This window comes from Hypanus sabinus, chromosome 11 (assembly GCF_030144855.1).
Source record: "Hypanus sabinus isolate sHypSab1 chromosome 11, sHypSab1.hap1, whole genome shotgun sequence".
NCBI lineage: Eukaryota > Metazoa > Chordata > Chondrichthyes > Myliobatiformes > Dasyatidae > Hypanus > Hypanus sabinus.
In genome coordinates, this window is record NC_082716.1 from 104,369,989 (window position 1) to 104,383,613 (window position 13,625).

Below are 13,625 nucleotides of genomic sequence, written 5' to 3' on the forward strand. Positions count from 1 at the left end.
GCGAGGGGAGCGATTCAGGAGTGAGATGGATCCAGGAGCGAGGGAGCGATTCAGGAGTGAGATCGATCCGGGATTAAGGGGAGCGATTCAGGAGTGTGATCGATCCGGGAGTAAGGGGGGGCGATTCAGGAGTGAGATCGATCCAGGAGTGTGATCGATCCGGGAGTAAAGGGAGCGATTCAGGAGTGAGATGGATCTGGGAGTAAGGGGAGCGTTTCAGGAGTGAGGTCGATCCGGGAGTGAGGGGAGCGATTCAGGAGTGAGATCGATCCGGGAGTAAGGGGAGCGATTCAGGAGTGAGATCGATCCGGGAGGAAGGGGAGCGATTCAGGAGTGAGATTGATCCGGGAGTAAGGGGAGCGATTAAGGAGTGAGATTGATCCGGGAGTGAGGGAAGCGATTCAGGAGTCAGATCGATCCGGGAGTGAGGGGAGCGATTCAGGAGTGAGGTCGATCCGGGAATGAGGGGAGCGATTCAGGAGTGAGATCGATCCGGGAATGAGGGGAGCGATTCAGGAGTGAGATCGATCCGGGAGTAAGGGCAGCGATTCAGGAGTGAGGTCGATCCGGGAATGAGGGGAGCGATTCAGGAGTGAGATCGATCCGGGAGTGAGAGGAGCGATTCAGGAGTGACATCGATCCGGGAGCGAGGGGAGCGATTCAGGAGTGAGATGGATTCGGGAGCGAGGGGAGCGATTCAGGACTGAGATCGATCCGGGAGTGGGGAGCGATTCAGGAGTGAGATCGATCCGGGAGTAAAGGGAGCGATCCAGGAGTGAGATGGATCCGGGAGTAAGGGGAGCGATCCAGGAGTGAGATCGATCCGGGAGTAAAGGGAGCGATCCAGGAGTGAGATGGATCCGGGAGTAAGGGGAGCGATTCAGGAGTGAGATCGATCCGGGAGTGAGAGGAGCGATTCAGGAGTGACGTCGATCCGGGAGCGAGGGGAGCGATTCAGGAGTGAGATGGATCCGGGAGCGAGGGGAGCGATTCAGGACTGAGATCGATCCGGGAGTGAGGGGAGCGATTCAGGAGTGAGATCGATCCGGGAGTAAAGGGAGCGATCCAGGAGTGAGATCGATCCGGGAGTAAGGGGAGCGATCCAGGAGTGAGATCGATCCGGGAGTAAAGGGAGCGATCCAGGAGTGAGATGGATCCGGGAGTAAGGGGAGCGATCCAGGAGTGAGATCGATCCGGGAGCGAAGGGAGCGATTCAGGAGTACGATCGATCCGGGAGTGAGGGGAGCGATTCAGGAGTGAGATCGATCCGGGAGTAAGGGGAGCGATTCAGGAGTGAGATCGATCCGGGAGTACGGGGAGCGATTCAGGAGTGAGATCGATCCGGGAGCAAGGGGAGCGATTCAGGAGTGAGATCGATCCGGGAGCAAGGGGAGCGATTCAGGAGTTAGATCGATCCGGGAGTGAGGGGAGCGATTCAGGAGTTAGATCGATCCGGGAGTGAGGGGAGCGATTCAGGAGTGAGATCGATCCGGGAGTGAGGGGAGCGATTCAGGAGTGACGTCGATCCGGGAGTAAGCGGAGCGATTCAGGAGTGAGATCAATCCGGGAATGAGGGGAGCGATTCAGGAGTGAGATCGATCCGGGAGTGAGTGGAGCGATTCAGGAGTACGATCGATCCGGGAGTAAGGGGAGCGATTCAGGAGTGAGATCGATCCGGGAGCGATTCAGGAGTGAGATCGATCCGGGAGCGGGGGGAGCGATTCAGGAGTGAGATCAATTCGGGAGCGAGGGGAGCGATTCAGTAGTGAGATCGATCCGGGAGTGAGGGGAGCGATTCAGGAGTGAGATCGATCCGGGAGCGATTCAGGAGTGTGATCGATCCGGGAGTAAGGGGAGCGATTCAGGAGTGAGATCGATCCGGGAGCGGGGGGAGCGATTCAGGAGTGAGATCGATTCGGGAGCAAGGGGAGCGATTCAGGAGTGAGGTCGATCTGGGAGTAAGGGGAGGGATTTAGGAGTGAGATCGATCCGGGAGCAAGGGGAGCGATTCAGGAGTGAGGTCGATCCGGGAATGAGGGGAGCGATTCAGGAGTGAGGTCGATCTGGGAATGAGGGGAGCGATTCAGGAGTGAGATCGATCCGGGAGTGAGGGGAGCGATTCAGGAGTGAGATCGATCCGGGAGTGAGGGGAGCGATTCAGGAGTGACGACGATCCGGGAGCGAGGGGAGCGATTCAGGAGTGAGATCGATCCGGGAGTGAGGGGAGCGATTCAGGAGTGACGACGATCCGGGAGTGAGGGGAGCGATTCAGGAGTGAGATGGATCCGGGAGCGAGGGGAGCGATTCAGGACTGAGATCGATCCGGGAGTGAGGGGAGCGATTCAGGAGTGAGATCGATCCGGGAGTAAGTGGAGCAATCCAGGAGTGAGATCGATCCGGGAGTAAAGGGAGCGATCCAGGAGTGAGATCGATCCGGGAGTAAAGGGAGCGATCCAGGAGTGAGATGGATCCGGGAGTAAGGGGAGCGATCCAGGAGTGAGATCGATCCGGGAGTGAGGGGAGCGATTCAGGAGTGAGGTCGTTATCTGGGAGTGAGGGGAGCGATTCAGGAGTGAGATCGATCCGGGAGCAAGGGGAGCGATTCAGGAGGGAGATCGATCCGGGAGTGAGGGGAGTGATTCAGGAGTGAGATCGATCAGGGAGTAAGGGGAGCGATTCAGGAGTGAGATCGATCCGGGAGTGAGGGGAGCGATTCAGGAGTGAGGTCGAACCGGGAGTGAGGGGAGCAATTCAGGAGTGAGGGGAGCGATTCAGGAGTGAGATCGATCCGGGAGAAAGGGGAGCGATTCAGGAGTGAGGTTGATCCGGGAGCGAGGGGAGCAATTCAGGAGTGAGATCGATCCTGGAGCGAGGGGAGCGATTCAGGAGTACGATCGATCCGGGAGTAAGGGGAGCGATTCAGGAGTGAGATCGATCCGGGAGCGATTCAGGAGTATGATCGATCCGGGAGTAAGGGGAGCGATTCAGGAGTGAGATCGATCCGGGAGCGGGGGGAGTGATTCAGGAGTGAGATCGATTCGGGAGCGAGGGGAGCGATTCAGGAGTGAGATCGATCCGGGAGTGAGGGGAGAGATTCAGGAGTGAGATGGATCTGGGAGTGAGGGGAGCGATTCAGGAGTGAGGTCGATCCGGGAATGAGGGGAGCGATTCAGGAGTGAGGTCGATCCGGGAATGAGGGGAGCGATTCAGGAGTGAGGTCGATCCGGGAGTAAGGGGAGCGATTCAGGAGTGACGTCGATCCGGGAGTGAGGGGAGCGATTCAGGAGTGAGATGGATCCGGGAGCGAGGGGAGCGATTCAGGAGTGAGATCGATCCGGGAGTAAGGGGAGCGATTCAGGAGTGAGATCGATCCGGGAGTAAGGGGAGCGATCCAGGAGTGAGATCGATCCGGGAGTAAAGTGAGCGATCCAGGAGTGAGATGGATCTGGGAGTAAGGGGAGCGTTTCAGGAGTCAGATGGCTCTGGGAGTGAGGGGAGCGATTCAGGAGTGAGGTCGATCTGGGAGTGAGGGGAGCGATTCAGGAGTGAGGTCGATCCGGGAGTGAGGGGAGCGATTCAGGAGTGAGGTCGATCCGGGAGTGAGGGGAGCGATTCAGGAGTGAGGTCGATCTGGGAGTGAGGGGAGTGATTCAGGAGTGAGATTGATCCGGGAGTCAGGGGAGCGATTCAGGAGTGAGATTGATCCGGGAGCAAGGGGAGCGATTCAGGAGTGAGATCGATCCGGGAGCAAGGGGAGCGATTCAGGAGTTAGATCGATCCGGGAGTGAGGGGAGCGATTCAGGAGTTAGATCGATCCGGGAGTGAGGGGAGCGATTCAGGAGTCAGATCGATCCGGGAGTGAGGGGAGCGATTCAGGAGTCAGATCGATCCGGGAGTGAGGGAAGCGATTCAGGAGTCAGATCGATCCGGGAGTGAGGGGAGCGATTCAGGAGTGAGGTCGATCCGGGAGCGAGGGGAGCGATTCAGGAGTGACGTCGATCAGGGAGCGAGGGGAGCGATTCAGGAGTGAGATCGATCCAGCAGTAAGGGGAGCGATTCAGGAGTGAGATGTATCCGGGAGCGAGGGGAGCGATTCAGGAGTGAGATCGATCCGGGAGCGAGGGGAGCGATTCAGGAGTGAGATCGATCCGGGAGCAAGGGGAGCGATTCAGGAGTGAGGTCGATCCAGCAGTAAGGGGAGCGATTCAGGAGTGAGATCGATCCGGGAGTAAGGGGAGCGATTCAGGAGTGAGATCGATCCGGGAGCAAGGGGAGCGATTCAGGAGTGAGATCGATCCGGGAGCAAGGGGAGCGATTCAGGAGTTAGATCGATCCGGGAGTGAGGGGAGCGATTCAGGAGTTAGATCGATCCGGGAGTGAGGGGAGCGATTCAGGAGTGAGATCGATCCGGGAGTGAGGGGAGCGATTCAGGAGTGACGTCGATCCGGGAGTAAGCGGAGCGATTCAGGAGTGAGATCGATCCGGGAATGAGGGGAGCGATTCAGGAGTGAGATCGATCCGGGAGTGAGTGGAGCGATTCAGGAGTACGATCGATCCGGGAGTAAGGGGAGCGATTCAGGAGTGAGATCGATCCGGGAGCGATTCAGGAGTGAGATCGATCCGGGAGCGGGGGGAGCGATTCAGGAGTGAGATCAATTCGGGAGCGAGGGGAGCGATTCAGTAGTGAGATCGATCCGGGAGTGAGGGGAGCGATTCAGGAGTGAGATCGATCCGGGAGCGATTCAGGAGTGTGATCGATCCGGGAGTAAGGGGAGCGATTCAGGAGTGAGATCGATCCGGGAGCGGGGGGAGCGATTCAGGAGTGAGATCGATTCGGGAGCAAGGGGAGCGATTCAGGAGTGAGGTCGATCTGGGAGTAAGGGGAGGGATTTAGGAGTGAGATCGATCCGGGAGCAAGGGGAGCGATTCAGGAGTGAGGTCGATCCGGGAATGAGGGGAGCGATTCAGGAGTGAGGTCGATCTGGGAATGAGGGGAGCGATTCTGGAGTGAGATCGATCCGGGAGTGAGGGGAGCGATTCAGGAGTGAGATCGATCCGGGAGTGAGGGGAGCGATTCAGGAGTGACGACGATCCGGGAGCGAGGGGAGCGATTCAGGAGTGAGATCGATCCGGGAGTGAGGGGAGCGATTCAGGAGTGACGACGATCCGGGAGCGAGGGGAGCGATTCAGGAGTGAGATGGATCCGAGAGCGAGGGGAGCGATTCAGGACTGAGATCGATCCGGGAGTGAGGGGAGCGATTCAGGAGTGAGATCGATCCGGGAGTAAGTGGAGCAATCCAGGAGTGAGATCGATCCGGGAGTAAAGGGAGCGATCCAGGAGTGAGATCGATCCGGGAGTAAAGGGAGCGATCCAGGAGTGAGATGGATCCGGGAGTAAGGGGAGCGATCCAGGAGTGAGATCGATCCGGGAGTGAGGGGAGCGATTCAGGAGTGAGGTCGTTATCTGGGAGTGAGGGGAGCGATTCAGGAGTGAGATCGATCCGGGAGTAAGGGGAGCGATTCAGGAGGGAGATCGATCCGGGAGTGAGGGGAGTGATTCAGGAGTGAGATCGATCAGGGAGTAAGGGGAGCGATTCAGGAGTGAGATCGATCCGGGAGTGAGGGGAGCGATTCAGGAGTGAGGTCGAACCGGGAGTGAGGGGAGCAATTCAGGAGTGAGGGGAGCGATTCAGGAGTGAGATCGATCCGGGAGAAAGGGGAGCGATTCAGGAGTCAGATCGATCCGGGAGTGAGGGGAGCGATTCAGGAGTGAGATCGATCCAGGAGTAAGTGGAGCAATCCAGGAGTGAGATCGATCCGGGAGTAAAGGGAGCGATCCAGGAGTGAGATCGATCCGGGAGTAAAGGGAGCGATCCAGGAGTGAGATGGATCCGGGAGTAAGGGGAGCGATCCAGGAGTGAGATCGATCCGGGAGTGAGGGGAGCGATTCAGGAGTGAGGTCGTTATCTGGGAGTGAGGGGAGCGATTCAGGAGTGAGATCGATCCGGGAGTAAGGGGAGCGATTCAGGAGGGAGATCGATCCGGGAGTGAGGGGAGTGATTCAGGAGTGAGATCGATCAGGGAGTAAGGGGAGCGATTCAGGAGTGAGATCGATCCGGGAGTGAGGGGAGCGATTCAGGAGTGAGGTCGAACCGGGAGTGAGGGGAGCAATTCAGGAGTGAGGGGAGCGATTCAGGAGTGAGATCGATCCGGGAGAAAGGGGAGCGATTCAGGAGTGAGATCGATCCGGGAGTGAGGGGAGCGATTCAGGAGTGAGGTCGATCCGGGAGCGAGGGGAGCGATTCAGGAGTGACGTCGATCAGGGAGCGAGGGGAGCGATTCAGGAGTGAGATCGATCCAGCAGTAAGGGGAGCGATTCAGGAGTGAGATGGATCCGGGAGCGAGGGGAGCGATTCAGGAGTGAGATCGATCCGGGAGCGAGGGGAGCGATTCAGGAGTGAGATCGATCCGGGAGCGAGGGGAGCGATTCAGGAGTGAGGTCGATCCAGCAGTAAGGGGAGCGATTCAGGAGTGAGATCGATCCGGGAGTAAGGGGAGCGATTCAGGAGTGAGATCGATCCGGGAGCAAGGGGAGCGATTCAGGAGTGAGATCGATCCGGGAGCAAGGGGAGCGATTCAGGAGTTAGATCGATCCGGGAGTGAGGGGAGCGATTCAGGAGTTAGATCGATCCGGGAGTGAGGGGAGCTATTCAGGAGTGAGATCGATCCGGGAGTGAGGGGAGCGATTCAGGAGTGACGTTGATCCGGGAGTAAGCGGAGCGATTCAGGAGTGAGATCGATCCGGGAATGAGGGGAGCGATTCAGGAGTGAGATCGATCCGGGAGTGAGTGGAGCGATTCAGGAGTACGATCGATCCGGGAGTAAGGGGAGCGATTCAGGAGTGAGATCGATCCGGGAGCGATTCAGGAGTGAGATCGATCCGGGAGCGGGGGGAGCGATTCAGGAGTGAGATCAATTCGGGAGCGAGGGGAGCGATTCAGTAGTGAGATCGATCCGGGAGTGAGGGGAGCGATTCAGGAGTGAGATCGATCCGGGAGCGATTCAGGAGTGTGATCGATCCGGGAGTAAGGGGAGCGATTCAGGAGTGAGATCGATCCGGGAGCGGGGGGAGCGATTCAGGAGTGAGATCGATTCGGGAGCAAGGGGAGCGATTCAGGAGTGAGGTCGATCTGGGAGTAAGGGGAGGGATTTAGGAGTGAGATCGATCCGGGAGCAAGGGGAGCGATTCAGGAGTGAGGTCGATCCGGGAATGAGGGGAGCGATTCAGGAGTGAGGTCGATCTGGGAATGAGGGGAGCGATTCAGGAGTGAGATCGATCCGGGAGTGAGGGGAGCGATTCAGGAGTGAGATCGATCCGGGAGTGAGGGGAGCGATTCAGGAGTGACGACGATCCGGGAGCGAGGGGAGCGATTCAGGAGTGAGATTGATCCGGGAGTGAGGGGAGCGATTCAGGAGTGACGACGATCCGGGAGCGAGGGGAGCGATTCAGGAGTGAGATGGATCAGGGAGCGAGGGGAGCGATTCAGGACTGAGATCGATCCGGGAGTGAGGGGAGCGATTCAGGAGTGAGATCGATCCGGGAGTAAGTGGAGCAATCCAGGAGTGAGATCGATCCGGGAGTAAAGGGAGCGATCCAGGAGTGAGATCGATCCGGGAGTAAAGGGAGCGATCCAGGAGTGAGATGGATCCGGGAGTAAGGGGAGCGATCCAGGAGTGAGATCGATCCGGGAGTGAGGGGAGCGATTCAGGAGTGAGGTCGTTATCTGGGAGTGAGGGGAGCGATTCAGGAGTGAGATCGATCCGGGAGTAAGGGGAGCGATTCAGGAGGGAGATCGATCCGGGAGTGAGGTGAGTGATTCAGGAGTGAGATCGATCAGGGAGTAAGGGGAGCGATTCAGGAGTGAGATCGATCCGGGAGTGAGGGGAGCGATTCAGGAGTGAGGTCGAACCGGGAGTGAGGGGAGCAATTCAGGAGTGAGGGGAGCGATTCAGGTGTGAGATCGATCCGGGAGAAAGGGGAGCGATTCAGGAGTGAGGTTGATCCGGGAGCGAGGGGAGCAATTCAGGAGTGAGATCGATCCTGGAGCGAGGGGAGCGATTCAGGAGTACGATCGATCCGGGAGTAAGGGGAGCGATTCAGGAGTGAGATCGATCCGGGAGCGATTCAGGAGTATGATCGATCCGGGAGTAAGGGGAGCGATTCAGGAGTGAGATCGATCCGGGAGCGGGGGGAGTGATTCAGGAGTGAGATCGATTCGGGAGCGAGGGGAGCGATTCAGGAGTGAGATCGATCCGGGAGTGAGGGGAGAGATTCAGGAGTGAGATGGATCTGGGAGTGAGGGGAGCGATTCAGGAGTGAGGTCGATCCGGGAATGAGGGGAGCGATTCAGGAGTGAGGTCGATCCGGGAATGAGGGGAGCGATTCAGGAGTGAGGTCGATCCGGGAGTAAGGGGAGCGATTCAGGAGTGACGTCGATCCGGGAGTGAGGGGAGCGATTCAGGAGTGAGATGGATCCGGGAGCGAGGGGAGCGATTCAGGAGTGAGATCGATCCGGGAGTAAGGGGAGCGATTCAGGAGTGAGATCGATCCGGGAGTAAGGGGAGCGATCCAGGAGTGAGATCGATCCGGGAGTAAAGTGAGCGATCCAGGAGTGAGATGGATCTGGGAGTAAGGGGAGCGTTTCAGGAGTCAGATGGCTCTGGGAGTGAGGGGAGCGATTCAGGAGTGAGGTCGATCTGGGAGTGAGGGGAGCGATTCAGGAGTGAGGTCGATCCGGGATTGAGGGGAGCGATTCAGGAGTGAGGTCGATCCGGGAGTGAGGGGAGCGATTCAGGAGTGAGGTCGATCTGGGAGTGAGGGGAGTGATTCAGGAGTGAGATTGATCCGGGAGTCAGGGGAGCGATTCAGGAGTGAGATTGATCCGGGAGCAAGGGGAGCGATTCAGGAGTGAGATCGATCCGGGAGCGAGGGGAGCGATTCAGGAGTGAGGTCGAACCGGGAGTGAGGGGAGCAATTCAGGAGTGAGGGGAGCGATTCAGGAGTGAGATCGATCCGGGAGAAAGGGGAGCGATTCAGGAGTGAGGTTGATCCGGGAGCGAGGGGAGCAATTCAGGAGTGAGATCGATCCTGGAGCGAGGGGAGCGATTCAGGAGTACGATCGATCCGGGAGTAAGGGGAGCGATTCAGGAGTGAGATCGATCCGGGAGCGATTCAGGAGTATGATCGATCCGGGAGTAAGGGGAGCGATTCAGGAGTGAGATCGATCCGGGAGCGGGGGGAGTGATTCAGGAGTGAGATCGATTCGGGAGCGAGGGGAGCGATTCAGGAGTGAGATCGATCCGGGAGTGAGGGGAGAGATTCAGGAGTGAGATGGATCCGGGAGTGAGGGGAGCGATTCAGGAGTGAGGTCGATCCGCTAATGAGGGGAGCGATTCAGGAGTGAGGTCGATCCGGGAATGAGGGGAGCGATTCAGGAGTGAGGTCGATCCGGGAGTAAGGGGAGCGATTCAGGAGTGACGTCGATCCGGGAGTGAGGGGAGCGATTCAGGAGTGAGATGGATCCGGGAGCGAGGGGAGCGATTCAGGAGTGAGATCGATCCGGGAGTAAGGGGAGCGATTCAGGAGTGAGATCGATCCGGGAGTAAGGGGAGCGATCCAGGAGTGAGATCGATCCGGGAGTAAAGTGAGCGATCCAGGAGTGAGATGGATCTGGGAGTAAGGGGAGCGTTTCAGGAGTCAGATGGCTCTGGGAGTGAGGGGAGCGATTCAGGAGTGAGGTCGATCTGGGAGTGAGGGGAGCGATTCAGGAGTGAGGTCGATCCGGGATTGAGGGGAGCGATTCAGGAGTGAGGTCGATCCGGGAGTGAGGGGAGCGATTCAGGAGTGAGGTCGATCTGGGAGTGAGGGGAGTGATTCAGGAGTGAGATTGATCCGGGAGTCAGGGGAGCGATTCAGGAGTGAGATTGATCCGGGAGCAAGGGGAGCGATTCAGGAGTGAGATCGATCCGGGAGCAAGGGGAGCGATTCAGGAGTTAGATCGATCCGGGAGTGAGGGGAGCGATTCAGGAGTTAGATCGATCCGGGAGTGAGGGGAGCGATTCAGGAGTCAGATCGATCCGGGAGTGAGGGGAGCGATTCAGGAGTCAGATCGATCCGGGAGTGAGGGAAGCGATTCAGGAGTCAGATCGATCCGGGAGTGAGGGGAGCGATTCAGGAGTGAGGTCGATCCGGGAGCGAGGGGAGCGATTCAGGAGTGACGTCGATCAGGGAGCGAGGGGAGCGATTCAGGAGTGAGATCGATCCAGCAGTAAGGGGAGCGATTCAGGAGTGAGATGTATCCGGGAGCGAGGGGAGCGATTCAGGAGTGAGATCGATCCGGGAGCGAGGGGAGCGATTCAGGAGTGAGATCGATCCGGGAGCGAGGGGAGCGATTCAGGAGTGTGGTCGATCCAGCAGTAAGGGGAGCGATTCAGGAGTGAGATGGATCCGGGAGCGAGGGGAGCGATTCAGGAGTGAGGTCGATCTGGGAATGAGGGGAGCGATTCAGGAGTGAGGTCGATCCGGGAGTGAGGGGAGCGATTCAGGAGTGACGTCGATCCGGGAGTGAGATCGATCCGGGAGTGAGGGGAGCGATTCAGGAGTGAGATGGATCCGGGAGCGAGGGGAGCGATTCAGGAGTGAGATCGATCCGGGAGTAAGGGGAGCGATTCAGGAGTGAGATCGATCCGGGAGTAAGGGGAGCGATCCAGGAGTGAGATCGATCCGGGAGTAAAGTGAGCGATCCAGGAGTGAGATGGATCTGGGAGTAAGGGGAGCGTTTCAGGAGTGAGGTCGATCTGGGAGTGAGGGGAGCGATTCAGGAGTGAGGTCGATCCGGGAGTGAGGGGAGCGATTCAGGAGTGAGATTGATCCGGGAGTCAGGGGAGCGATTCAGGAGTGAGATTGATCCGGGAGCAAGGGGAGCGATTCAGGAGTGAGATCGATCCGGGAGCAAGGGGAGCGATTCAGGAGTTAGATCGATCCGGGAGTGAGGGGAGCGATTCAGGAGTTAGATCGATCCGGGAGTGAGGGGAGCGATTCAGGAGTCAGATCGATCCGGGAGTGAGGGGAGCGATTCAGGAGTCAGATCGATCCGGGAGTGAGGGAAGCGATTCAGGAGTCAGATTGATCCGGGAGTGAGGGGAGCGATTCAGGAGTGAGGTCGATCCGGGAGCGAGGGGAGCGATTCAGGAGTGACGTCGATCAGGGAGCGAGGGGAGCGATTCAGGAGTGAGATCGATCCAGCAGTAAGGGGAGCGATTCAGGAGTGAGATGGATCCGGGAGCGAGGGGAGCGATTCAGGAGTGAGATCAATCCGGGAGCGAGGGGAGCGATTCAGGAGTGAGATCGATCCGGGAGCGAGGGGAGCGATTCAGGAGTGAGATCGATCCGGGAGCGAGGGGAGCGATTCAGGAGTGAGATCGATCCGGGAGCGAGGGGAGCGATTCAGGAGTGAGATCGATCCGGGAGCGAGGGGAGCGATTCAGGAGTGAGATCAATCCGGGAGTGAGCGGAGCGATTTAGGAGTGAGATCGATCCAGGAGTAGGGGGTGCGATTCAGGAGTGAGATCGATCCGGGAGTGAGGGGAGCGATTCAGGAGTGAGGTCGATCCAGGAGTAAGGGGAGCAATTCAGGAGTGAGGTCGATCCAGGAGTAAGGGGAGCAATTCAGGAGTGAGGTCGATCCAGGAGTGAGATGGATCCAGGAGTGAGGGGAGCGATTCAGGAGTGAGATGGATCCAGGAGTGAGGGGAGCGATTCAGGAGTGAGGTCGATCCGGGAGAGAGGGGAGCGATTTAGGAGTGAGGTCGATCCGGGAGTGAGATCGATCCGGGAGTAAGGGCAGCGATTCAGGAGTGAGGTCGATCCGGGAGTGAGGGGAGCTATTCAGGAGTGAGAGCGATCCGGGAGTAAGGGGAGCCATTCAGGAGTGAGATCGATCCAGGAGTGAGGGGAGTGATTCAGGAGTGAGATCGATCCGGGAGCGAAGGGAGCGATTCAGGAGTACGATCGATCCGGGAGCGAGGGGAGCGATTCAGGAGTGAGATCGATCCGGGAGTAAGGGGAGCGATTCAGGAGTGAGATGGATCCGGGAGTAAGGGGAGCGATTCAGGAGTGAGGTCGATCCGGGAATGAAGGGAGCGATTCAGGAGTGAGATCGATCCGGGAATGAGGGGAGCGATTCAGGAGTGAGGTCGATCCGGGAGTAAGGGGAGCGATTCAGGAGTGAGATCGATCCGGGAGTAAGGGGAGCGATTCAGGAGTGAGGTCGATCCGGGAGCGAAGGGAGCAATTCAGGAGTACGATCGATCAGGGAGTAAGGGGAATGATTCAGGAGTGAGATCGATCCGGGAGCGAAGGGAGCGATTCAGGAGTACGATCGATCAGGGAGTAAGGGGAACGATTCAGGAGTGAGGGGGAGGGTGGAGAGAGGGATGCTTGTGGATGCGAGACAATCCGACCAGTAGCAAGTCGACAGGGCCACCTCACTGACGGCTCCTCCTGTCTCCACAGGGAGAACGGCGAGAACTCCAACCCTCAGGGCCGGCAGCCGCACCGCCAGGCGCATGGCGCTGGCCTCAGCCTGAGCAGCTCGGACGAAGAGGATGTGTCGCCAGAGCTGAGCCCCGACCCTCGGGCTGGCACCCCCGGAATCTTGTACCCCGGCGGCCTCCACGCCCAGCCCTTGGACTCGGTCCTGCCGCTGGGCAGCCCTGTTCTCCAGCTGCCCCAGCATCTGCAGGCCTCCATCCTGGGGCCCCTCACCTCCAGCCTGGTTGACCTTGGCTCGTGATGGGGGGCAGGCAGGGGGTGGTCCGGGGTTCGGGGGAGGGTGTCGCAATGGGAGGGTGCAGGTGTCTGAGGGTTTAGAAATGCAAGAGCATTCAACCTTATGAACAGCAACATTTAAAATGTTGTTTATTCCACAATCAATTTATTAACGAGGGATGTTTAAAACTTCAGTAAATTCGTCCCGAATGCTCTGCATCATTTTGGCCTTTCCCACTGACTGGCCCGGCGGGTTGGGTCACACCTGTGGAGGGAAGGGGCAGAAATGAGTCCGGGTGCAGGGTTGGACTGCCCCTCCAGGTGCTGCACGTCCCATTGTGTTTTAGATTCCGGCATCTGCAGACCCTCGTGTGTCCTCCAGAGGGCAGAGTTGGGTTCAATCACAGGGAGGGGAGATCCCTTACACAGAAATAAACACTCAGAGACACACACACACGGTGGAGGGGTGGGCTAGCAACCTACCCAGAGATCCCCGAGGCCGAGGCATGGTCACATCTGCCTCAGGACGGTTCGGGGTGACCAGACTTGCACCACCCAGCCCCGTGGAGATGTGTGGTAACTGCGGGGGACCCAGACTGAATGACGTCTTTCCAAATCAAGTCCCAGACACACTGAGGTGATGGGCTGTGTTTGGGGGCTGGGGGGTAATGTTAAGAGAGGGGAGAGTTGGAGGTGAGACAGGGAGTGGATCGTGTGAGTGGTTGGGGGTGTGGGGCAGTGAGGGGTTGGGTCGGTGGTCGGGACGGGGAGAAGATTAGTTTATTTCCGAGGAAAT

The 13,625-nt window shown here is 58.5% G+C and overlaps 1 protein-coding gene across 1 annotated transcript in view; it reads left to right on the top strand.

The window, feature by feature from the left end:
• The window catches only part of LOC132401636 (homeobox protein six1-like), a 35,711-nt gene extending 22,857 nt beyond the window's left edge, over window positions 1–12,854 (top strand). Inside the window, exon 3 of the mRNA XM_059983652.1 lies at window positions 12,575–12,854. Within this exon, the coding sequence (XP_059839635.1) occupies window positions 12,575–12,854 (280 nt within the window). The remainder of the gene's footprint in view (window positions 1–12,574) is intronic.
• The last annotated feature ends 771 nt before the right edge of the window (window positions 12,855–13,625 follow it).